The 26,652-nt window shown below is 37.7% G+C and overlaps 1 protein-coding gene across 3 annotated transcripts; it reads left to right on the top strand.

The window, feature by feature from the left end:
* YTHDF3 (YTH N6-methyladenosine RNA binding protein 3) lies at positions 1-25,340 on the top strand. Of its 3 annotated transcripts, none has more exons than NM_001006391.2 (5): positions 1-291; positions 2,083-2,107; positions 7,219-7,304; positions 8,532-10,124; positions 20,849-25,340. In NM_001006391.2, the coding sequence occupies exons 1-5, from the start codon at positions 268-270 to the stop codon at positions 20,870-20,872; spliced, it is 1,752 nt and encodes a 583-aa protein (NP_001006391.1). In that variant the 5' UTR covers positions 1-267; the 3' UTR covers positions 20,873-25,340. The 3 variants fall into 3 exon arrangements, with proteins under 3 accessions (NP_001006391.1, XP_046781624.1, XP_046781631.1); XM_046925668.1 differs by lacking the exon at positions 1-291 and adding an exon at positions 500-1,234; XM_046925675.1 differs by lacking the exon at positions 1-291 and adding an exon at positions 500-634.
* The last annotated feature ends 1,312 nt before the right edge of the window (positions 25,341-26,652 follow it).

Consider the following 26,652-nt stretch of genomic DNA (forward strand, 5'->3'; position numbering starts at 1 on the left):
GGGAGCCGGAGCTCGTCCGCCATTGTGGGGAAGCGGAGCCCGGAGCAGGGGGGGGAAGCGGCGCTGCGTGCGGCCGGCCGGCTCCTTCCAGCGGCAGTCCGATCGGCGGCGGCGGCGGCGAACCCAGGCGGCGGCGACAATCAGGCGGCGGCGGGGAGGAGGAGGCGGAGGCGAGCGGCGCGGCGGGCGGGCGGGCGAGAGCGGCCCCGGCGTGCGGAATCACTCGAGGCCTAGGCGGAGCGAGGGGATCGCGGCTCCCCGTGAAGAATGTCAGCCACCAGCGTCGACCAGGTACCGGCCGCCCGCACACCGTTATCCCCTCTCCCCGGGGCCGGCGCTTGGAGGGCGGCGGCCCGGCGGCCTCCGCTCCGTCCCTCCCTCCCTGCCGCCATGGGGAGCGGCGGGCGATCGGCGCCCGCGATGGCGGCCCCTGCCCGGCCCCGGCAGCCCCTATTTATAACCGCCGGGCCGCGCCAGCTCCGCTCCGCCTCCCCGCTGCGGGGCCCAGCCCGGCCTGGCGGCTCTGCGTCTGCCCTCGCCGCGAGCGAGCCCTCACCAGGCCCCGTGGGCGCCCGTTTCCTCTCGCCGCTCCCGGAGCGCTTCTCTCGGCTCTCCCTGGTTTTTCCGACCTCTGGTTATCGCCGCCTTTCTTTTTGCCTTTCTTTCCTCACCCACGTTTTTTTTTTCTTTCGGGCCTCCTTCCCCGCGACCTCCGCTTCTTCCAGCTGTTCTCCGATTGCTCGCAGGGCTTCGAGGTTTTCTCAGCCTTTGCCAGGCCTCTGCTGCTCTTCCTCTCTTGGCGGGCGCTTTTCTGCCTTGGTCCTCGCTTCCTCCTTGGGCCTCTGCCTCTCCTCCAAAGTTTTCTCCTCGGAGCCTCCTTCCCCCCTTTTATTTTCTCTGTGCCTTCAGTGTTTTGTGCCTTTTGTCTCTGTTGCATGCTCTCCGGTTTCCTTTTGTGCACTTATTTCTAGCTCAGTGGTCTCTTGGCTTTCGTTGCTCTCTAGCCTTCCTCGGGGGCTGCTGCTTCTCAACTTTTTTTTAGATTCATTTCTCTTGTTGCTCTCTGCATGACTGGATGAGTTGTATCCCAACAGATGAGATGGTGGGGTTTCTTAAGGAGGTTTTTTTCTGGTTTTGGGAGAGAGAGGTGACTAACCAGCACAGCTTTAGATGGAGAGGTGTTAAACAGAGACCTAACTGAGACAGATGTGTATGCAAGCAAGATAAGATGGAGGTGGTTTTCTCTAACCTAGCCTAAACTTTCAAACCAGTAAATACTGAATTTTTCAGGAGTAAGAATTGCTGGAGAGTAGTGGAGCCAGGGAATCTGCTCACGATTAGTTGTGCATGCATGAGGAGATGAATTAGATTCTGATGGATTGGGAGTTGCTTATTTCTTTTTAAGCTGTTTTATTTTGTTATAGAGGAATTAAGGTTACCGTAACTTGTTCTTTTACAGTGGTTCTTAGTGCATGGCAGATTAACAGTGTTTTGTAATGACTAATCCTAAAAAAAAAAAAAAATTCTCCTTGAGGTATTATTTCCTTGTGTGAAAGCATAGACATGGTATCATTTTCTCAGTGTAAGTGACTGAACAAGGAATGAGTAGCTTGTAGTTCAGCTTGCAATATTACCGTATATTCTTTTGTACATTCAAAAGGCGAGGCATTATAGGTTTTTCCCTGATAAGTACCCATCAGTCAATTTAAACGATGACATGATAATGAAGCTCTAGCACTGGTAGTAATCTTAAGCTAACTTTCTTTGTTCTTTTAGGCTATGCCGTGTTTATTGCTTATGTATCTCAAGGAGGGGCAATCAAAATTCATTTGTTTAGATTTCTGTTGCTAGTTAAGCTTTGGATGTTTTAAAAGACTGTAGGATATTTTAATGATTTTCAGTGAAATTCTTTCAATTTTAAAACTCTTCACTCGGATTTGTACTTCAGGATGTTTTTATAATAGCTTGAATTGAGGTTTAAATTGAAAAGAGCTGGTAAACTGAAATGATCTTGACAAAAACATCAAGAAGATTCTAACTGAAATTTTCTGTTCTGCTTTTTCTCTACTTTCCTATGTACAGAGACCTAAAGGACAGGGAAATAAAGGTAAGTCGATTCACTGTAATTTTGTGTAAATGTCTGATCTTGTTTGTGGAGCTTAATGTGTTCTGAGACAATTAAGGGAAGGGAATGCTTCTGTAGGATGTCTTATTTCAGATGAAGACAACAGGAAATTGTGTACCAAATATTACTTCCCGGCATTTTTACTATGGTACAATAGTATGTCAATTTAAGTTTTAATTTTTGAGATGTCAGAAGTAATAAGATAACTTAGCTGGTTTTTTTTAGCTGATGTTGTTTGATATATTTGTATGATCTCTTTAACAGTATACCTTGGACTTTTCTGTACAGTGAATGGAATCAGTGTACTAGTATCATCAGGAGGAGTCTTCTGAGCAGCTTTCTTAGCTTGAGAAATATGAGCCATGTGACTACTTAGTTACTCATATCTGTGAGCAGAACACATCACCCTCCTTATTTTCAGAAAATATCTTGGCTCTGTCTGTAGAGGATATTTTTGTAGTCTTCCTAAACCTTTTGTTTTTTTTTTACTTTTTTCATCTTGTTTAAACATCTTTGTGCTTAAATTAGGGTTTATTCCCTCCCACAGAAACGACCAACTACTTTTCTTCACTCTAAAATGGCCAGTCTGTCCTATGCAGCATATCAGCATATCAGATTATGTCCTGCAGTTTAGTTCTGGTCTAGAGTTTATCTTTGATATTAAAAAACAAACAAATAAAACAAAAGAAGCCCAACTCCATAATTTATTTGGGTTCTCTATTTGAGTAGTCAGCATGCTTGTGCCAATGAATTTCTTATCTGCTCAATAAGCTGAACAGTAGGATAGTATGCAAACAGCTACCTGTGTGATGCATTCAGTGTGGTTATTTCTGCATGCAGATTAAAAACGTTTTTGTGGAACCTATGTACTTTTTGACCCTGCTGTTTGTTATCTGAACTAATCTAATTGTTCTCTGTGATGTGTCATTTAATGTTATCTACACTTATTCTCTTGTTCTGTCTGTGTGCAGATTATTTACTTCTATATGTACTGCTCATGTTGGTGTGTGCTTCCTGAATCTTGTTGAATCTAGCTTGTTCCCTTCTAATTTCAATGTGCATTCAGTGAAAAAGTAAACCTGTCTGCCTCCTTAGACCCTTTCAGTTTAGTCATTTTTTCCTGAGTACTTGTTCTCTCATATTTTAACACTTCTGGAACTTTTTATGATTTTTCTTTGAAACACTTGTTTCTGCCCTTCATATTTCTCTTAAATGAGAGGACAGTTTCATTTTAGCGAGTAGTTTGTGGCTTTCTGTTCTCTAGAAATACAGACATAATAATTTGAAGAAGTTAGAGCTATTAGAGAATCATAGAAGTAGTTTTTGAACTATATGTCCAATATATGAATTGGGTGTAAAGTATTGAGTATCACATTTGAGATACTGTCCTGCAGTTTCATTAATAATCAAAATGCACAAGTCAACGTATTTTTGTGTGCTATAATTTGTAAATGCTGCAGAATGTGTAAATCAAAACACAGTTTCAACTTGTCTAAATAAGGAGGTTTTTGCATTTCTGAACTTGGATTTTAGTGGATTGCATCCTGTTAAATAATGTACAAGTCTCCTGGTGAGAATATGATGTCAATGAAAACTGGAGTGAAACAAACCCAATAATCAGCTCAATTCTACTGAAGTATAAAGTATGGCATATAATTTACAAAACTAATTTAATTTGGTGTTAGATTAAAGGGCTTGGAGATTGAAGATGATAGCACAGGATTGGCTCAGGTAGTTGCTGTTAAATCAGAGGTTTGTTCAAGAGGATATATTAAGTCAGTGTCAGCAATTGTTACTGTCCAAATGTTACTAGACAGTAATCTTTTTCAGTGTCATGATACGGTCTCAGCTTAAAGGGACTTTGAGGGAACATATGTTGCTGAGTCAGCAGATTAATCTGAAGTAAGTTCTGTGCATATGCATAGGAATGGTGATGTTGAGAAGGATGAGGTTGGGTATGTAAATAAGGTATTTTTCATGTTGAAATAAAAATACTAAGCCTTCAAGTGATATTAAGAAGTAAGTTGCTTGTATTTTCTAGTAAAATGTTCTTGATGCTTTGTTCTAGTTAGTTAAAAGTTGGTGCCATGTACTTTTCATTTGACCAGGAAGTGTGGAATTATACATCTGGGATATAGAACAGTATATCAGTCTGTTGGACATTAACTCCAGTATTTCAGAGACTTGAACCAGTAAATGATCTTATCTTGACAGTCTTCTTATTCTGTTTGTCAAATACTGTACTGTTGACATAAGACATCAAAACTGATATTAATCAAATGATGTCTTACAGTGGGGATGATGAGGACCTGACATTCCCCAAGCTCCCTTTTTCCCCTTGCTTTATTTTGTGCCAGCGTATCGCACCTATGAAAGGAAAGTGCTGACTTGTGTTTACCTGTATATATATTTTTACTTTTGTAGGAGGTTTAAATATAAGATTAGGTTTAAAACAAGAATGGAACACTACAGGTTGCATTTAGTACTTATTACGTACCACATTAATCTGGCTGTAGTGACAACTTCTAAGGAGGAATTTATTCTTAATACCTTTGGCTATTATTTGTGCAATTTCCTAGTGGTTATTCAAAGGATAGCAGCAGTTGAAGGAACATAAGCTTTAAATTCCTTTATTTGATGAGTTGTTTCTTCCTGGTATCTAAATACACTGTATTTTTACATGGAAGTATGCAGTATTTTCAGGGTTGGATTGATAGAGATGCTTTTAGTAACTCTAGGTTAGTTTCTGGTAGTATACTTCATCACTGCCCTGCTCAGAACACTTAATATGAGTTTTCGGGTATGAGGCATGCATCTTAATCTGTTTTCTCTTGTTAAATACATGTGTGGGCTGCATTCTTCATTACAAACACCTTATGTAAAGTTGGAGTGAAAAGCTAAAGAAACAGTTGTAGTGATGCTGTTTCACTGAAAAGTCTATACATGCAGTAGTAGAGATGGCAGCACAGAACTATTTTGTGTTGTTGACTTAAGATCTCAGTATAGAATAAACAAGAAAGAAAATAGGTTTATAAGAATATTCTGTTAGTTATGGCTGACCAAAATAACTCTCTTAAGAGAGACCTTTAGATGCCTCTGAAACAATAAACATGGTTTGTTTTATGAAGATCAGCTGTCAGTATGAAGAGATTAATTTTGATAGGATTCTAATCTTGGCGTGTAGTTTGTATATTGCTTTATGTGTGGCTGTATGCTTTTAAGAAACTCGTGTCCCTCCTTTTTTTCTTTTGTTATAACAAAACTGTATTTAGAAATTGTGCTGTTTGTAGTCTTTGGTTAAGACTAAGCAATGGATATGGCATGGTGTGGAGAAGAAACCTTGAGGATCATTCCCTTGTGTTACTGGGCCAAGTGTAAAAAGGAAGATAGAGTTCCAGATTATCCATTTGTTCCCATTGTGTTTAAGTTCAGGATGGTAATGACCACAGCTGAAACTCCTTATTTATGGAAAAACAAACGAAAACTAATATTATCTTAAATTGTTAATTAATTTAGAAATATTTTTATATCATGTTTTAGTACACATTGTGTTCATCATTGTTAGTCATACTGTCTGTAGCTGGTATACAAACATTTTGTCAGTGTATAACAACAGTCAAGTGATCTTACTTCTAAAACCCCAGGATGATACATAAAGTGAAAGTTGCTTCCCTCCTTCTCAGGTAGTTGCTTTGAACAAATCTTCTATTGTTCTTTATTAAATTATGATTTTCCATCTCTTGTTACTGCTGTCTGAAAGTAATACATTTTTCCAGGTTTTTTTTTCCATATGTTTATATGTGTTTGCTATTTTTCCAATTAGTATAATTCCCTGAAGACAGCTTGTTACTGAAATAAAACATGGAAGAAATTGTGACCTGTCTGGTTTACATTGTTAACTTTAGCAGGGAAAGGAACACAACCAAGCAACAAAACATGCTCTTAAACCATTGACTACATACGAAAACATCTGAAGGTTTAGTTACACAGCTGTATATACTTTTCAGAAACTTTTACTAAAAGAGAAAAACAGGTGTCAATTTGTACCAGAGTTTTTCCAGCTGTGAGAAAATCTGCTGCTTTGCTGTAACTTCTGATGTCATTGATTCTTAGAGGACTTTATCGATTACTCTAAAACTTGTTTTCACCAAACATACTGATAGGTAACAGCAGCAAAAAAAAAAAGCATTCATAAAAGCAGTCAGTTGTTTTTGAGAAGACTTCTTTGTCTTTCAGTTGTATAATTTCACATAAACTGCCTGCTTATTTCAGTCACTGTTCTGCTTTGCACTCTGGAAACAGTGGAGTTTAGTAGAAAATTCTGCAATTTGACTTTGAACAATAGCCTGGGGAAGGGGGAAAATTGAGAGATACTTCAAGTAATTTGAGCAACTGGAAAATGCCAAGTAGGTATTAATGCCTTAAATGAGGCAGGTTTATTAAAGTTAATAAATAGAAAGCTAAGAAGAGCAGATCGGAAGAGATTCCAGTGTATAGTGGCATGTGTGCTGGGATGGGATTGTGAACTTGCTCTTGGGGACTTGAACTTCTGCTTGTGTCTTGCATTGTCCCCTCTAAACTTGATGTGTTGCTAATTCAGTGCAGTCTAGTAAGTGTGTAGAAATTCGAAAATTAGACAGCCAGAATAGCCCTTCTCTTGTTGTATGGTGGGTTGCTGACTTTAATCCTATCAGGAGAAAGGTATATATTGCAAATTTCACTGAACCTATTGAATATGTGTGATCTCACTGGTCTGCGCATTTGCACTTAGTCTGGTACTTCTGGAAACACTGGATTTACTGCCCATGCAAATAAGGTAGTTTTTTTGTCTCTGTAGTTTAGAAAATTCCTCCTCCAGGAAAGGGAACTCCACCATCAAGAATAGTCTGCTTTGGTTGCAGTCTTTCCAGACCTCTTTGAGATTTGATTCTGAGGCTTAACGATATATTTTCTTTGATTTGGTCAGTGTAAAGCTTAATAATAATGTATTCTGTCTCATAAGTATTTCAACGAATAGGTGATTAAGTGTTACCTAGTTTGAAAGTGCATCATTAGTCTTCCAGAAACTATACCTAATACAAATGTACTTTTAGTTTCAGTACAGAACGGTTCGATTCATCAGAAGGATGCAGTAAATGATGATGATTTTGAGCCATATCTAAGTAGTCAGACAAATCAGGTAAGTGTACATTGCTGAGTGTCTCAAAGTTAACTTTAGAGTTCAGTGAAATTCCAGACTTAGTTCATTTTTGAATGATGTTTCTTAGCGTTACTTGCCTTAATAGCTGTTGAAATACAGTTTTGTATCTTACTGTATTTTATATATAAAACATGAAACAGTTAAAGTTGTCTTAAATTCTGGACAAGATTCTGTTAATAAGCATGTTCTGATGTCTCTTGCTATTGTGTTCCAACTTCAAAAATAACCAGTTAGAAGAATGTTGAAAAAATGAAAGAAAAACCCAAACACCAAAATAAAATCCTACACCTTAAATTTGCAATGAATTGTATTTTGGATGAAGTTCAAAACAATAGTTTCCTTGGCTCTGAGAAAATACTAAGTGCATGGACATGATTCCCTTTGAAGTTAGTATGAATATCTCACAATTGATTGCGTAACAGATTGAAGCTTTATATTACTGGAGTGTGGTATAATGCTTCTACTGGAATGTTAATGACTTATTTTCAGAGCTATGAATTGTCTCTGTAATCAGAAGTTAACATACATTAAGTTTGTAAGTTGTGGTCTTGAGAGGGTAAGAAAGGACAAATTACTAAAAGACTTTTGGGAACTCTTCCTACTTCCCCATTTCTGCAAATAACACAATATTAAGTAGTCATTATCTGAGGAATGATAACGTGCTGCGTTTTTTTTTTTCCAAAACAATATCACAAGTTGTGTGGTGGGTAGTCCTTCAACTGTCTTGGAACTTCATCATCTAAAGACGTAACTGTTGTGATTTCTCAGGACTCTTGGGAGTGGAATTTGGATTTAGTGAGCAAACTTTGTTCTGCTAGACCACAGATGTTCTTAATGGGGATGTTAGTTTAAGTATTGTTCCTCACAAAACAAAGATATTCTTGCATTTTCTGACATTATGTTCTGGTAGTTGTCTCCTATTAGACAAATCTGACAAAAAAGGAACAAGAATACAAAAAAAATGAAGTCCTAATTGCAGTTGTTTCTCTGTTAATGAAACTACAGTTATGACTTACTTTTTAAAATGGTTTCTGAAAACATGGCTACTTCCAACAGGTATTTTTACTCATCTTTGTTACCTTCGAGGGAATGGGGGAAGTTGAAAGTTAATTCATATAAATGTTAACAGTGTTTTGGATTGTATTAGAAATATTTTGTCCTGAGCATATAGCCTATATTGCTGATTTTTGTTTTATTCTCTTGCAGAGTAACAGCTATCCACCAATGTCAGACCCATATATGCCTAGTTATTATGCTCCATCCATTGGATTTCCATACTCTTTAGGCGAAGCGGCATGGTCAACTGCAGGTGACCCTCCAATGCCATACTTGACAACTTATGGACAGATGAGTAATGGTGAACACCATTACATACCTGATGGTGTATTTAGTCAACCTGGGGCATTAGGAAACACCCCTCCGTTTCTTGGGCAGCATGGATTTAATTTTTTTCCTGGGAATGCAGACTTCTCTACATGGGGGACGAGTGGATCTCAGGGACAATCAACGCAAAGCTCTGCTTACAGCAGCAGCTATGGCTATCCACCTAGTTCTCTTGGGAGAGCCATAGCAGATGGACAGGCTGGATTTGGCAGTGATACTCTGAGCAAGGTGCCTGGGATTAGCAGCATTGAGCAAGGCATGACTGGACTGAAAATTGGTGGAGATATGACAGCTGCTGTAACAAAAACTGTAGGTTCAGCTCTGAGCAGTACAGGTATGACAAGTATTGCAGCCAACAGTGTGCCCCCAGTTAGCAGTTCAGCACCTAAACCAACCTCATGGGCTGCCATTGCAAGGAAGCCTGCTAAACCTCAGCCGAAACTCAAGCCTAAAGGTAACGTGGGCATTGGGGGCCCTGCTGTACCACCACCACCTATAAAACACAACATGAATATTGGAACTTGGGATGACAAGGGGTCAGTGGTAAAAGCTCCCCCAGCCCAACCAGTACTGCCTCCTCAGACTATAATCCAGCAGCCTCAGCCATTAATTCAACCACCAACACTGGTGCAAAGCCAACTGCCTCAACAGCAGCCTCAGCCACAGCAACCACAACAGCAACAAGGACCTCAGCAGCAGGCCCAGCCTCACCAGTTACAGCAGCAGCAGTTGCAAAACCGCTGGGTAGCGCCTCGTAATAGGGGTGTGGGCTTCAGCCAGAACAATGGAGCTGGTAGTGAAAACTTTGGTTTAGGTGTTGTATCCGTCAGCTCCTCACCTTCTGGTGTGGAAGTGCACCCAGTGCTGGAGAAACTAAAGGCCATAAACAACTACAATCCCAAAGACTTCGATTGGAACCTGAAGAATGGACGTGTGTTTATAATCAAAAGTTATTCAGAGGACGATATTCATCGCTCCATTAAGTACTCTATCTGGTGTAGTACTGAACATGGTAATAAGCGCTTGGATGCTGCTTACCGTTCCTTGAATGGAAAAGGCCCGCTCTATTTACTCTTCAGTGTGAATGGCAGTGGACACTTTTGTGGAGTGGCTGAGATGAAGTCTGTTGTGGACTACAATGCATATGCTGGCGTCTGGTCTCAGGATAAGTGGAAGGGCAAGTTTGATGTCAAATGGATCTTTGTCAAAGACGTTCCCAATAACCAACTGCGGCATATTCGCTTGGAAAACAATGACAACAAACCAGTTACCAATTCGAGGGACACTCAAGAAGTACCCCTAGAAAAAGCCAAGCAAGTGCTTAAAATAATTGCTACTTTCAAGCATACCACCTCAATCTTTGATGACTTTGCACATTATGAAAAGCGTCAAGAAGAGGAGGAAGCCATGCGTAGGGTAAGAAACCAGTATTATAGTAGCTGTCCTGTTTTTAGAATTCTTGGTGACCTTGTTATTTCATACAACTGAAATTTCTTGGTGTGAGTGTTGAATCAGAACGTGGTGCTTTTTTGCCAATGTGTATATACTTGATATAACTGGTTCTTAATGAAAGGATTAATTTTCTTGAACCTGTGTTAATAAAACAAGTTACACGTTTAACCACAGTGCTAACATTGGCATGCATAAGTTGACTTCCGAGTGTTTTAAAGTGAATAAAAGTTAAATAGAGTGCATTATCCATAAATGAAGTCTCCCAGTTAGTTTCTGTATCATTAAAGAAAGAGATGTGAAATTATAAAGTTAGCAAAAAAAATTAAAAATCTATTTTAATAAACTTTAACAACAAGATTACTGTGAAGAGTAGATTTTTCCACTTGATTCAGTTTGTCTTTTGTAGGTTTCTGAAACATACGAGTGATATAATGATGACTTACGCAGTGTCAGAATTACATTTTCGGCAATTCTGACAGTGCACTGAAAAATGTATGTAGTTTGTTTCGGGGATTAAAGGTGTACCTGTGATAAATCTGTAGAGAAAACTGTAATTTTGGAGGTCAGCATTTCAGAAAATCAGAGAAGGAAAAAAGACTTTATCTTTAAACTGTTTTACAGCTCTTGCTTGTCAGGTGAACTCTCCCACTGCTAAAAACTATTCCATTCTCCATTAGCCTCAGTATTTACTTTTGCTATATTTTTTTCCAGACTTGCTACTGTAACATTAAATACAGGATTTATCTCACGGTTAGAATTACTTCAGGATCTGGAATTACTTTACCTAGTTAGTTGACATTCAGAAGTGTGAATTTGCATCAGTGGGATTTTGCTCTCTCTTCATCCATCACACCACTTACTGCATAAAAATACCCTTAAGTCTATGGCTTATGCTAATTAGGAGACTTGTGGGATATAAAGTCCTGAATTTGTTCTTCTTTGAAGCTGCTATCGTTCTGACTGTATAAGAATTTCACCTGCTCCACTACCTCCTTATCTCTGTTAGGTTAGGTCCAACCTCTACTGCCATCCTGCCAGCATCCACCTCTGATGCCATGGGCCAATGTAATAAAGTAGGAAGCATTGATTTCAGAGCACTCTTTTTTTTTTTTGAATTTTTAAGAAACAGTGGTGTCCTAAATCAGTATTGCTACTTCTGTGCCATCTTGATGATGGGAGATTGGACCATAAATCTTGTCTAATATTTTATGTAAGGGGAAAATTTTGATGTTTTCAGGTTTTAGTACAACTTCTGGTTTTTAGTAATGTTTCAGAATGGCGAGACTAAGTGTTTCTCTGTAGCCTTCATGTGTCAGAAGTGCCTTAATTTCTGATGGTTTAAGACACTTCATGAAGACATTGTTGGCTTCATAAATATAGCAGATACTTTTGTGAAAGAACTTAACCAAAGGAGTCATAATTCTGACGTGTCCTAGCAACTGTTTTCTTTGTGGTTTGTATCCCTCTACAGTAGGTAAAATCCATGATATGTAGTGGGGGGAAGGGAGTGAGGATGGATTTTAGTAATGTTTCTGTTTATGTTAAATTTAAACATCACTGTACTAAATTCAGCATTTAATAGATCTCTGTCTGCGTGACTGCAATTGTGTATTTCATGTAATAAGGGAATATTGCTCTTTAATATTTTCAGTGATGCATACAGTATCTGTATGACTCAAGTACTGAACTTTACATTTCTCTATTAATACAGCTGCTTTTCCCAGTTCTAGTGAAAGCAAATGTACTTGTCATGGTACTTGCACAATGGACATTGATTCTTCTACAACGGCCTACAACTTGTTTTTGTGGCAAATAACAACAAAAAATGAGTTTAGAGCTGCGTATCTTAGATGTCAGGGGGGAAGTTCTTCACAGAGAGAGTGCTGAGGTGCTGGAACAGACTGCCTGGAGAGCTTGTGGGTGCTCTCTGTTCCTGGAGGTGTTCAAGAAGAGGTTGGATGGGGCCCTGGGCAGCCTGGTCTAGTACCTGATCTGGAGGATCATGACCCTGCCTGTGGTAGGGGGATTGGAACTTGATGTTCCTTGGGGTCCCTTCCAACCCAAGGCATTCTATGATTCTGTGTCTAGGAGTGAGATTTCCTTTTTGAAGATGTATTCAAGATATGCCTGAAGCAAATTCATAGAATTCATAGCATGGATTGGGTTGGAAGGGACCTTAAATATCATCTAGTTTCAACTCCCTGTATTGGGCAGGGTTGTTACCCACCAGATCAGGCTGCCCTGGACCCTATCTTAGAATATAGGAAGTCCAAATTAAACTCATTCCCTTAAAAACTAGTGTTGATTTAAAAACCTCTAGATTTCTTCTTGTTCTGTTATGATGCAGTATAGGAACAACTTATCCTTAAGCTGTAAACATTCAATTGTTAACTCCTTCATGATTCAGGCATGGTTTAGAAATGCAGTAATTAGTATTGTAAGCTCTATTTTATGGTTAGTTGAGTAATCCTTTATTACCTAGGGTCATCTAAGTTTCTGGAGCTGTGTACAAATTAGTACACTTCTTACTGCCAGTAGAACTGTGTATTCCATGCAGATTGAGTTAATGCCTGTTTTCTGTGGCAGCTGTGGTTATTTCCAGTGTTTCTGTCATAAGTTTTTTTTTGCAGTTCATAAAACAAATGCATCAGATGCCAGCAGTCACTTGCATGTTCCTTCAGGTTTGGTTACTCATTTGTTGTTGCAAAGGTGGTAGCAAACTTTCCTACAGCCAGCGATCTAAACAAAGCAACAACATCTGATTTATAGATGCTATTTTGCTTTATAACTGTTCATCCCAGCTAACTTATTTGAAAGTAATTGGTCGTAAAAAATTAATCTTAACTCAGGGGGAATCAATAATTAATTTCTAATATGACTTGTCATTGTTTTGTTGAACTTATGGCAGTGTACTTGTAAAAGTGCACTGAAGGAGACTTCCTTAACTTTGCATTTGATACAGATTGCTACAAAGTGTAGATATTTGAACTGTTCTATCAGTCACTGCTTGATGTGACCCTGCTGTGGGCCAGATACGTAAAAGTAGGATTGGAAACAAACTTGTGCAGCACTCACATTTTTCTTATTGCTGAGGTTCTAGTATCCTATTTTAAATGTATTGGGTGCTAAGTTCTTTACCAACACAGTGGTGAAGTGCTGGAACAGGCTGCCCAGAGAGGTTGTGGATGCCCCATCCCTGGAGGTGTTCAAGGCCAGGTTGGATGGGGCCCAGGGCAGCCTGGTCTAGTATTAAGCGTGGCGGTTGGTGGTCCTGCCTGTGGGTGGGGGGTTGGATTTTTGATGATCTTTGAGGTCCCTTCCAACCCAATGCATTCTGAGATTCTGTATCTTTTCATCTAAGAAACAAGCAGGCTCCTTTTTCATGAGTTTTGTCAATAGTAGGTTGAAATCTGAAATTGCATTAGTTGCATTTAGTTTGAATTACTGTTTTGTGGTTGTGGTGTAAATGTGCATGATTGAAGACTTTAAAAACGTGTTGGATTGTCTTTCAACAGAAAGCAGCAGCAATATGATGCATTAAAAAAAAGTAACAGCTTAAAATATGCTGTTTAAGAATATGTAAAGTAGGAAAATAAGTTGCAAAAAATCTGTTGTATTTATACACCTGGCCATCAGTAAATATGTAGGTCAAAATGAAGCCTGACTTTGATTCAAAACAACAACAAAAGCAAAATGAACAACCAAGCACACAGAGCCCCACCAGCCAAGTAAACAAACAAATAGCCTACCCGCAAACTAACAAACAGTTGTTGGAATATTCCAAGCATTATCACCATAGGGTGACTTCTTAAAAGTGTAGTTATCTGTTGTTTGAGGACCTCTTTTGGTGTTGCTTAGTACTGAATTCTACTTCTTGTAGCATATGGTGGACAGAAGGTCATGGTTCCTCATAACTGTAGAATGCTGGCATAGTAACAACAGCATGAAATGGTTTTATTATAACAGTCCTGAAAAATAATTATTTTCTGTAGGAGAAGATGAAATAATTCAGTGTAATCTTAGCTGCTTATCTAATTTGCATTTGGAATTTTTTTCTTTACAGGAAACTTGAATGGCAGGTGAAAATATTTGCCATGTTAGTGTTTTTCTGTTGCACTGCATACCTTGTTATAGGAGCGCTCGTACAGCCAGAACTTTCTGACTCAGAGTAATTTCATATTTTTTCCTTTGTTGTGATACCGATGTGGCTGCTGTTTCTCTGATAAGCTGTCTTATCAGATGATGGCGTTAAACAACGTGTTAAACAATATATTCTTCCACTCTAGGACATTGCTGTCTTTATGCTTGATTAGATATTTCTAAAAAATATCTTGTAGGGGAATGAGGGAAGTGAGAAAACATCCATAAAGTGTGAACTGTTATCTCTTTCCTCCTGCTCCAGCCCATTCAACAAGCTGTCAAGCTCTGGTATAAACACATAATCCTTGCACAAGTCAAAGAAAAGAGGTAGTTGACTAACATTTTGAATGTAGGTAATTGATAGTTGTACTGTTGTACTTCTTTTTTTGTGTGCTAAAGATTCAAAACAGTAAATAAAGGAGATCTTCTAATATCTTGTGAGAAATGCATTTGCTCTATACTTTTCAGATTTTGAGATTATTATCAGATTATTTCAGACTTTTCTTGAACATGTTGCATATCTGCAGTTTTCTCTTTATTAGAGTGGTATTGCAGGTGTCGTGTCTGTTGCAAGAAAGAAAATAACTGGTCAGGAAGTAGATTGTTTTACTGTTAATGTTTATAAGATGATGGTACTCCTGGTCTTGGGAGAAGAGAATTATTTGGGGCAGGATGAATTTAGACATTGATCCAGAGTTTTTTCATCCTGTGATGATGTGCAGTTCCTATGCCTTAATATGCTTTAGCATTGTGAGTCATTTAGGAGTACCTGAAATGATCTGCAAGTTTTCTTACAGGCATATTAATTTAAATGCCCGTGTTTTCTGTGTATTTGGCTGAGGCAATTGTTCATGTTTAGAGTTAGTGTTTAATGTTTATGACAAGATAAAGATGATACAGAAAGGGTGGGATATTAAAAGATGGTATCACTGATACATAATGGCTATGTAAGGATTTAAGTAGTGATGTAGCCTGCCATTCTGTTGTAAGGAAAAAGGTGTTGCAGCAGGGGATGTCCAGTATTGAGGTGTTAAATGGAAGAGCTGGAATGCAACTAAGCTCGCAGATAGTCTTAGTTTAGAAAGAGACTTAAATGGATCTTGTTACCTTTTCTTCTTGATTTGAAATTCCTGCCTGCAGATTAAGGACTTCAGAGTCTTTTCTACTGAGTAGAATGACCAAATTTCTCTCATAATATACAGACCCGTATTGGAAAAGCTAGGAGTATCCATTGAGTGTTTTGCCTGGATGCTCTGAGGCAAATCATTTTTGGAATGTAATGCTTTAATGTTCATAAATATGAAGGTAGCTCCTTAAAACAAAACTTTGAACTTGAATTGAGTGTGGTCTGTGATAGCTGCAGTGTTTCTGAATGCTGTGTTGAAGTTCTTGTTTGGTTTTTTTTTAAGACAAAGGAGCAATTCTAAGCTTCTTCCAGAGCAAAAAATAGATCTGTGGTTGTTCACGAGTAGCCTTTTGCATCCTGCTCAGATGAATCTGTTGAGAATAAATTGCATAGAACGCTATGCTTTTCCTGCAGTTTGCAGGAAGTGTGATGAAAGGTGTCTACATAAGGTAGTCACAACCTGCATGACTTGACTCTACTTCAGCTTTGTTGCATTAATTCATTTCAGAGGTGACTAGTTAAGAGAAAGTCAAGCATAGGTTGTTAGTGGTGCTTTGATGGAAAAACCAACAAACCAACAGTCAAAACCATATGAAGCTTAAATATCTAGAAAGGCCGTTTCTACAAATTGAGTTGAACTAAATTGTTGAGGTTTAGTATGAAAACTGATTGGTTTTAACCTTCAAAATCATCTGAAATCATGTATTACGGTGTTTTTTTTAATTAGGTTAACTGTTTGAGCCAGGTTCCATTTAAGTGCATGGTAGTGTTCATAATAGGAGACGTAATTATGATTACTGTTGTGCTTCTCTACTTAGGGTTGTATTCAGTTGTGAGAATGTAAGCAAACTTGTATGTTAATTCCGTTTTCATATGGAATATAATGAGAAAGTGAGATAAACTATGTTCGTGATTCTTCATGTCAGATTTTAAATTGAAATAGTAATTTGAGTTGCAGATTGTAATTTCTTCTACATGTATGCAAAGGGCATTAGTGGTGAGGCTTAAAGAAAGGCTGAGAAGTTCTTCCCCAGAGTATTTTCTAGACTCTGCAGAGAATGTCGTTTCTCTTCTCAGGCTATTCTGGATCTCTAAGTAGAGTTGTTAAGTAAGGTCTTGTTTTTGTTGCCTATGGACTTCTGAATAGAAGTAACAGATATCTGTCGTCTATCTGCTTTCTGCACTTACATCAGATATCAGTTCTGAGGCCTCAAAAGTCAGTATTACACAGTTTCTTTTTTTTTTTACTTTTTAATGAACTTCCTCCAGTGGTTGTACTGTAGCTAATTAAAATCTGATATTTCAACGTGTATTGCACTGAAGGGAAGCATTTGCTACGTCTAGTTAGAATTGGCCAATCCATCACTGACAATATCCACCTGGGAAAACAAGTCTGGAAGAGCTTTTCTGGCTCATGGAGTTCAAGTTTGTTTTTTGCAGAGCCTTTCTTTGTGATCTGTCATTACAGAGTATCCTTAAATTAGTTAAGTTTCTTTCCCCACCTCTGCCTTATGAATGTTCATACCTTGTTATTTAGTGTGCTGTGGAAATTCAGGTGTGAATTCATTTTTTTCTTAAGTATAACAAAATATAGAATGTTCTGTCTGTTCCACTAAGAATGCTCTGCTCAGATATAATTTACCACAACCATTGTAATATTTACAGTTTTGCTGTTGCTGAATCTTTCTGAGGTTAAAGTAAGTAAAATGCCATCAAAATTAATACGGAAAATAAGAATTCTGGGTTTTGCAGCTTTTCAGACTTCCCCAGCATTTGTATGCTTGAAAGCATTATTTGCTGTCTGAAGCTCAAATGGTCTACAACAGCAGGGTCTTGCATGTGTATTAACTCATATGGCTTACTGGGAAAGGAAGTGCTCTGGAGTTGTAAAATTTCATTTGACGTCTTTGATTTTTAATTTGTGAGTTTTACTTCTCATGTTGAAATAGGGAATAGAAGAACCAAATGTTTGGGAGGAGGTGGTATATGAGCACTTGAATATCTGGGTTCATGTAAGGCTTCTAGAGATCCTTCCCATCTGATCTTTGCTTCACTGATTCCCAGAATCACTAGAAGTACTACTTAGATGTCTTTAAATATTTTTATCTGGTTGTGAGATAATCTATCTTCAGATTTACCCTCTCTGGAATTTGAGTGAGATGTTGATAAGGACCTGTATTTCACACAACTTCAAGAGTTTCACTAATGTACGGCTGATGAGATTCTTGCTATAAATGGGGTAAACTATTTCTAGCATTTTTTGCTTTTCTCAGAAGTCTCGAGCAGTAAGGTCAGTGTTTATGCTGTCCCACTGTAATGATACACTGGGGTGCAATGAATGGCAGATTATGGCTGAAGCCATTAGTAAAAGATTTCATGAGCTTTGCTGTGGCTTTTTCTCACTACCTCTACAGCTGTCTGTTCCACCTCTGCCAGGTGTTCCAGCCCACACAGTAGGGTTGGCAGAGGTGTGTGCCTGCACTTCCCTTCGCAGAATGCAGTCTGACATGTTTGCTTATGTTGCAGATGAACATGAAGATTAAATCGAAGTCTGCACTGAAGCAACTAAAATATGCTGCACGTTCCCTTTTGAAACTGCTGTAAGAATGCTGTCTCTTGACAGGGGGCAAAGCAGGCAGTTTCAAGCATGAAAGTATTAAAGATTGCAGCATGATATGCAAGTTCTGCAGTTTTTTTGCAAGTATAGCTGATCGTGCTGGAGTTGAACACGTGGGGAAACTACCTGCAATTTGTGCAAGTTTGCAATCCCAAATAGCTTTAAAAATGCACACCTTGAAATGCTCGCACCTCCAACTATCATAAAATAAGCAAAAGTCCTTCCCTCATGCAGAGGTTTGTAGGATCTTGGGGGGTTGGAAAGTGCATCTTAGGGCTGTAGCAGTTCTTTCTGTTAGGTTTCCACTTAAATTTTGCTGCTAAAAATGAGCATTTTTCATTTCCCTTGTTTTGGGTAAGAAATTCCAGAACACAGTGTTATACATCTCAGCAGTTTCTTTCAAATCAGATCAGAACATATTTTTATTGCTTTGAAGGTTGAAATTTTGTTGGCATAGAGATTTTGTTAAATCTGAGGATAAATTGCATTGTGATTCCTTTTTAGCACAGGATCTTTCAATTAGTGCACTGAACTCAGAATTGAAATTTCAAGGTCAGCAATTCAACACGTATTGCAGTACTGCTCCTTACATATCTTCCTTTACTCTATCTAGATTGAGGCATGTTTGTAATGCCCAAACCTTTTTAGGTTCACCGTGATTTGCTTTTGTCAGTTTGTGTAGAAAGTTGTTTGCATGCATGAAGCTGGCTCACCACATGGCCTCTTGCTAGCAGTTACTGCTAACCAGCTGTTCCATTCCCACATAGTTCTAATTCAAATACTTGATTGCTTTCCACTCCTGCTCATAAACTCCACCCAAAGCTGAGTAACCTTGCTGTGGCAGATTGGGAAGTGAAGCAGGCTGTGCTGGCCTTTGGCAGGGAATGTGGATTGACCTGTGAAGCTTTTTACTGTAGGATGCTGAGTTTTGGAAAAAATTTTACTCATCTGAATATAAGGAAGAGACAGCAGGTTGCAGTGCAGAGAGAAGCTGTGTAGTCAGCTTGACTAAATGTTTACCTGCAAATGAAGGGAAACTGATGATGCTACTTTTGTGTAGATGGTATTTTAAATTGTAAAAATATTGATACATCATTATTTAACATAGCAGTTTCATAGGCTGCTATAATACGGCAGTAGTGGCTTTCAGCACTTGGCAGTTAAGTCTGCTAATAGTACTGCAATAATCTAAGATGTACATAAGCAGGCTATTTTTGCATGCTTTACGTACATAGTCAGGCATGAGGCCCAGTGATCATGTGTTTTTAGCCTAGAGATACTCTTAACATACCAATATATATTAATTTAATGACTGATAGCATCAATCTCATTTTAAAATCACTGTGCAAATATTGGCCATGCATCTCTGAACTAGGAAGAAGAATATTGTGGAATAATGCTAATGTTGCTCCTTAAATATACTGAAGTTCTGTTGTAGAGATTGAAACGAGCTAAGTTGTATAGCTATGGAGACAGTGAGATTACTGTTGTGACCAAGAGCTCTGCAAGCCTTACACTTTTGGTATTCATCTTCAAGCAACCTTTCTTGAAGCGGAAGTCTTTCTTTGAGGAAGACTAGATAATCAACTGTTCTCTAGGAACTATCTCAATGTTATGTATACTCTCATTATAATGTCTTTTTGGGAGAATTTATTTGGGATTATATGTTAATTTTCACTTTCTCTAAGTAGTTTCTAGCATAATAAAGTTTCAACATGATATCAGATAGTGGTTTTGAATTGTTCAAATGCCTCCTGGTTTATTTTGGTTTTCCTCGCTATGTTTGTGTTCCAATTATAACATCCTATGTAATGCAATAATAAAAACATTGGAAATGAGTTCTGTTTTCTTTTAAATGAGGCAGGGAGCAATCTCTTCCAGAAAGCATTATCAAACATTTACATAACTTGCTCAGTGATACATATTAAGGAAAAAAAAACAAAATTCTAATGGAAGAAAATTTCTTAGTTTCCTAGAGTCAAACTGTAGTGTCTTCCTGCAGTCTAATTGGCAAGATACATAATGAAGGCAAGAAAGAATAATTGCTGTTTGTTCTTTTCCTGGAGATCATAATATCGTGTGTTTATCTTAAAGAAAATGATAAATCATTGAAAATGTTACTCCTCTGTTAGTCTTGTAATACAGTGGAAATTATTAGTCTCTGCTAGAGATCCAGTGGAATGAGTAGTGTATTCTTTAACCCTATACATATGTTTACATTGTTTATCTTTTTTAACACATATGACGTATTACATCTTATTTTACACTAAATGCAACATCTTACGCCTCTGTGGTGGCTTTGAGGTGAATATCAGCCTGATCGTAGGCGAGGCTTCCGTTTGAGTGGTTTCTGTCATTGCTTTTTGTTATCTTGTTTTTGTTTGTCTTTTTCCCAGCTATTCCTACCACACTTTTTTTGTAAGTAACTTCTAGACAAAAATATTGTAGAGTTGGCCTTTTTCATTTTATCTTGTCATCATAGCACTGTGTTTGCATGGAAGAAGAAGTACTGGTGCAACTTGTTCCTTTACCTTTTGATCTTAAGCACATTGAAGCATTTATTACAGTAGTCTTTGATTAAGATATCTGGGAGCGTCATCTTTGTTTTTTCATTTATCTGGTATCTACTGTAGAGAGAAAATGTACATAGAGATGGTTGTAAAGTTATAAAGTTAGAAGCCCTTGGAAGCTAGTTGCTTGATTTTTAGAGAATTTACAATGCTACTGCTTCAATGAGAGGAAAGCAAATGATGTTTAACTTTATGTATTAACATGATTTTCCTCTTTGTTTTTGCTTTCTTTCAGGAGAGGAATAGAAACAAACAATAACTGTATGGAGATATCCTGCTAGAATTACAACACTAATGATGTAGACTCTGGAAATGCCTAATATGTCTAAGAAGACGTTATTAAAGCTTTTTTCTGCTTAAGGTGACATCTTTGAACACTTTAACACGAAATTGACTCTTCTTGTAATGGTTCTCATCAGTGCATCTGCCCTTATACTCTCTCACCAAACACACTTGAGAACTGTACCTTCGTCAAGCACTTTCTGTCCTGAAGCTTTTACCAGTATCTGCTGTCTTTTGTATTTATGCATCCTAGCTAAGGCACAGGAGACTGAACGAATGCAAGGATTCATTAACTCTTTGAATTTGTTAAATACTAACATTTAACCATTAGAAGTGGTTCAATGATGTGAGATTCACATTGCTTCAACTTAATTTTTTTTTCTTTGTAGTTTTTTTTAATTGTCAGATTTTAGCTATTCAACAGATTAAAAGCAAATCATGCCATATTTAGTCCTGGAGTAAAACTCAAGTCTAAATGTTCATGTGAAAATTATTGTAGTAATCTTTTAAAATGGCAAAGCAACTTTAAGCTGCAGTTTAGCCAAATGAAGCGTAACATAAAATTATATTAGAATGACATTTCCCTTGTTTCAAACTGTTTGGTGTAAGAGAATATTAATATGCAGCTTGGTGGACACCACCAGTTAATGCACATTTCTTTATTTTTTTTCTGTAACATGTATACTGAAAAAAGTGCATTTGTCTGAGGAACTGTTTGTTTGCTACCACTCAATGAATCTCAGTTTTGAGTAAATGTACCTCAGTCTAAATCAGACTTTTTATGACCTTTATAACTACATTTAAAATAATCTTTAATTCCTATTTCTGGGTGTTTGCAAGCCTGACAGATTGCTATCATGAAAGTGAAAATTTACTCCTCTAGGTGATTCACTAGCTAAATAAACATAATTCTTGTTTAGCAAGCATATACTGTTCTCAAAGTTTTTTGTTTCATTTTCCCAACATTGAGGTGTTTTCCCCTGTCTACTGTTAAAAAATATTGGAAAAAAAACCTCTTTGATCCATGGAGAAGACATAGCCATTTTATCAAGATTTTTGTTAGAACACCAGGAATTTTAGGATACATATTAAACTGGTTACTGCTCTACTAGCTTTTAACTCCTCAAATTGTATCTTTTGTTTCAGTTTATGTAGCCACACACATTTTATCTTCTGGAAGAGCATATTAGAAAAATGTTAAGCAGGTGTATTGACTGTACGAAATACTGAACAGCCTGTACCAAACTCCATGGATAGCTTTCTCTTTTTAGAAGGACAGTGTAGAAGTCAGATATGTTGTAGCTTAAAATAGCAATACGGTGTATTATTTGAATGTTTCACGTCTTAATGTCCAGCACAGATGTTTATATTGTTTTGAGCCCTTCATTTACAGATTCTGGCAATCAAAGTGGTATAACTTTGTTTTGAATACAGGCTATTTTGCTGGATTTTAGTTTCTCTCTTCTCAAGCCCCTAGCTCTCTTCTGGTTTTGCTTATACAAAACATTCAATACATGCTATTTCTTACTCATTATTTTAAATATTTGAGAATGAGGAGTAGCAGATACGAATCTTAATTTTTACTGCTTGTTTTTTGCATACTCGGAAGGGAAGCCGCTTTCATATTTTGGAAAGAAGCAGCAATCTCACTTAAATGCAGATTAGGTGAGGAAGGGAAAAGCTAAACTCTTATTACGTGAGGAGACTAGGAGAGTTTTCAAGCCCTAAACCTTATGAAATTGGCTTGAGCCCCAAAATCCCTGCTTCCCCGTCTTTGTTTCTTGCTAACAAATTTTGTAGGTATTTGTTTCCCTCTGTTGGCTGACCTATGGATTACTGCCTGTTATTCCAACTGTAACTGATCATTTGAAGTGGCAAAGATCAATATTCAAAGAACGTAGTCCTTCTGATAATCCTTCAAGGGATCAGCATGCTTCTACGTCTTTGTTGCAAAAATATCAGGAAAATGCACAGATGTTTCCAGTTAAAAGAAAGCTACTGTTAGACAGGTATTCAGGATTTGATTGCATGTGCAACCTTATTTTGCTTCTGCTGCAGTATTCATATTTTTGCAGACTTAAAGTATTTTCTGCTTTACCCCTTGCCTCTTTTATTCTATAGCATGAGCATTGCTCTGGGATTGAATCAGGTTTAGAATAAAATGAGTTTGTTACTTTGCAGACTTTGAAAGCTTGGAAAATGAGAAGGGGATTGTGACAGAAGGAGGTGATTACATTTAGAGAGCTGTGACAGTTCTTATGCTGTTCCAGGATTGTTAGTTGATCTACAAATAGAAGAGTTTAATTGCTGATGGTATTAGTCATGTTGTGACCGACTTGCAGACTGCTGAGAGTTTAGTATGTGCAGCTGAAATTAAAAGGAGTTTTATGTGCATATAAAGTGCTGTAAAAATAGTATATACCGTTGTAATATACAGCTGTGGAGTGCTGTACTGGTTAATGGACACATGACACTGCTAGCCTTCAGCTTCCTTATGCACGAGCTATTTTCCTCCAGAAAGAAAAGGAATGGTGCTTAATATCTCAAATAAATGTAGAAATACTTTTTTTGGTCTCTTTTTTTTTTCCTCAATACAGTGAAGCTGTATTAATGGCTGCTTCCTAACAGTGGAGTTGGTAGAACCCCGTTTCTGTTCCTGATTCTACCTCCTCTGTGTCAGCATTTGTTTTCCCGCGGTCCATACTGAACCAGTTAAACCAGCAGAAAATTTCTTGAACTGTCTGAACAGTCAGGTTAAATGTTTATGAGGGAGATGGTGGGAGGGAAAGGAAGAAGGCTTGTCCTTTCAGGAGCAGTGCGTTGCTGCATTGTAACTATGTGCTCACCAGTTGATGAACCATATATACAGTAGTATTGCGAAAACTGCAGAAGATGACAGCCCTCCCCCCAAAAAAAAACCCCCAAAAAGCTGGTTTTAGTGTAAGATTTTGTTAGCCTACAGTGAAATAAGATGTTATTGCGCCTCTAGTGCAGGAGGAGGGTAGAAAATGCTTAGTATTTTCCATTTTTGAGTACTTTTCCCACTTTGAACACATCTGAGAAGGCATAGAGAAAGGGTTGCTGAAAGACTTGACCTGCGTTGTTGTACAAATTGAGACAAATCAACGTTGTGTGAGCTTTGCTAATCTTTGAGTATGTCTTGTCTTTGTAATATCAGCATCTTTGGTGTTTGACAAGAAATAAACCCTGTCAATTGAATGCTCAGGTTGCTGACTTAAGCAAAACATGGGTGCTACTTTATTTTTAAGAGACTTGGATTGGGAAAAACCTCGATATTTACAGCTAGACAAAATTCACTGCTTCATGTCTTTTGTTTTTCTAGGCTTAATTTATCAAATACCATTTTTTCTGTACATCCACTTGCTTTTTTCTCCTTGGATTCTCTGACAGTTTCAAAGCACTGTCTGCAAAGTTCAGGTGCAAAAACCCCTTGCCAAAATCATTTTCATCCCAGACAAATCCACCAAACATGGTGAGCTTTCTAGTCAAGTGCAAAAAAAACTTGATGTTTAGGAGGAAGTATATTAGTTATTTTTTCATTACTTAGTCAAAATTCTGTTTTTTAAGTTCCTTTCTATGCATTTCTAGGTGTTTCCACACCTGAAACATGTTCTTTTAAACAAATTCTTTTGATGTCAGCACATCTTCCTTTTTCCTATTTGAAACTGCCAATTTCACTGAAAACATTGAAGTAACCTGGTTTAGAATTCCGTAAATAGTGGCTATCTTTGTTTTGGCCCTTTTGCAGCTAAGTTTCTGAAATTATTGTTAGTTCTTTCACAAGAAGATATTTAAATATTTGAGGTGATTCTAGTAGAGTGTGAAAATCCTGTGTGGAGCATCTTTAAATTTTCTTCTGCACTCATTTTTAAATAGGTATTCGAATCCCAGGTATTCAAGGATAAATAACTATGAAGAAATGACTTTCATGTGGTTTTCAAAGCCATTTGAACTAATTTTTGCTGCCATTTTATATTATGGAACTACAGTCCTATTTTCTATGTCTTCATTCTTTTGACAGGTGGAGGTCAATATAATTTAATGATAAATTGAGAGAATATGAGAAGTTCTATTCAGTTGCAAAAGAAGCTGGTTTACATTTTTGTTTTTATATAAATTAGCATACATTAACTTAAATGAAAACCTTGCATGACAGTTGACAATTTGATCTTTTTTTTTTTGAAGCTTTCAGTGAAAGTAACCTCTTCATGTTCTCATTTAATCTATTTTCAGCCTGGCATGTAAGCCGTAGTTTGTGGGAGAGGAAAGAATTATTCCATGAGTTATAGGAATCTTAAGTAAAGTTTGGCTTCATTTAAAACTATAATATTAGTGTACAGCTGACGTGTTTTCATCAAAGCATCTGTTCTATATTGTCTATTCTACTTTATATACTTGAATAAAGTGCATTTGAATATGGTGAATACTGGCCTTTTGGTTCATGAAGTTAAATTTCTAACAATTCCAGGCTTTTGACAGTATTTAACTTCCCATAAAAGTCCTGAAATGTTAATTATATACTCATTGTTCAGGGATCTCTAAGCCAAATACTACTAATAACACATGTAACATTTGTTTGTTAACGTTCCATTATATGCATAATGCTTGTTACCACTTCTTATCTGACCTAGTCCTTCCCCAGGTGTAGAAGTTTGACAGTAGAAGTCAGACACGAGTTGGATGTCTCCTCCAGTTTCCCTCTGTATTGCACAAGGAACATCTGCCATAATACAAGCAGAGACCATAAATGGGTTGGTCTTCAAGTATCTTCCTCCAGAATTTCGCTCTTAGACCTTCAGGAGGCAATGAATTCCTTTCTTCCATCTAAGTAAGCGTTCCTTCCCATTTCCCCATTCCTTTTGTGATGACTCCAGTGTCTGCTGCTACCTTGGGAAGCATGGCCATGGATGCTTTTTTTGAAATCCACAAAAATGTTCCCAACTTAGTGACTTCCCTTTCTGGACAAAAGAAATCTGCTAGCAGAGTTTATTTTGTTTTGGTCTGTTTGCCACAGGAATTGCTAAATTCAGTTTACCACATGGTGAAGGCTAATCTTTTTAATCTAACTCTACGGTATGTTCTTTTGGAAGGTGGAGAGAGGCATCATTTCATTCAAATTTTGAAGACCATATAGTTATTTCCACGTAAGGATCTGCTCTGGTTGTTCCTTTGAGTTTTATGGGTGGTGATAACTGATGTGTTAACAGTGGGAATTGATAAAACGGTTTGCATATCCTCTGTGCATCTACACTTGTCATCTTAATACTGAATTTTCTTCCTTTGCCTGTAAGATTAGTTTATAAAACTTGAGAAACTTTTCTTTTTTGTCTTTAATTTCATCCACTCAGGCTATAACATTTCATCTGCCTGCATGAGTTGATGTGCGTCTTGAGAGTGAAGTGGATGTTCATGTAATATGAAACAAAATACTCTACATCGATGATTGTATTTTAAGTTGAGCTTGTGGGCTTTCAAATAAACAAGCTGTCTGTGTCCTCGTACATGAAACATTATATTTTAACCTTGCACTCTGAATTGATGCATCTTTTCTTTCTTGTTCTGCGAACATCTCAACCTCAGATGTTTAAAACCAGAAATCCTTGTTTTATGCTTAGTCCAGAAATAAAAATATCTAGGCTAAGCAAGATAATAAGGGGAGGTTTAGCTTAAGTTTGGGCTAAACTCATACATCTCAACAAAATGGCAAGATAAGAGGTTGTGGGTCTTTCATTTATT

This window comes from Gallus gallus, chromosome 2, assembly GCF_016699485.2.
Source record: "Gallus gallus isolate bGalGal1 chromosome 2, bGalGal1.mat.broiler.GRCg7b, whole genome shotgun sequence".
Classification (NCBI taxonomy): Eukaryota; Metazoa; Chordata; class Aves; order Galliformes; family Phasianidae; genus Gallus; species Gallus gallus.

Bases quoted from the DNA above. Each gene is read 5' to 3' on its own strand.
- YTHDF3 (NM_001006391.2), top strand. From the start codon at position 268: ATGTCAGCCACCAGCGTCGACCAG. The intron at 2,108-7,218 runs GTAAGTCGATTC...ATGTACTTTTAG, and splicing joins TAAAGGACAGGGAAATAAAG to TTTCAGTACAGAACGGTTCG. The intron at 10,125-20,848 runs GTAAGAAACCAG...GCTTTCTTTCAG, and splicing joins AGGAGGAAGCCATGCGTAGG to GAGAGGAATAGAAACAAACA.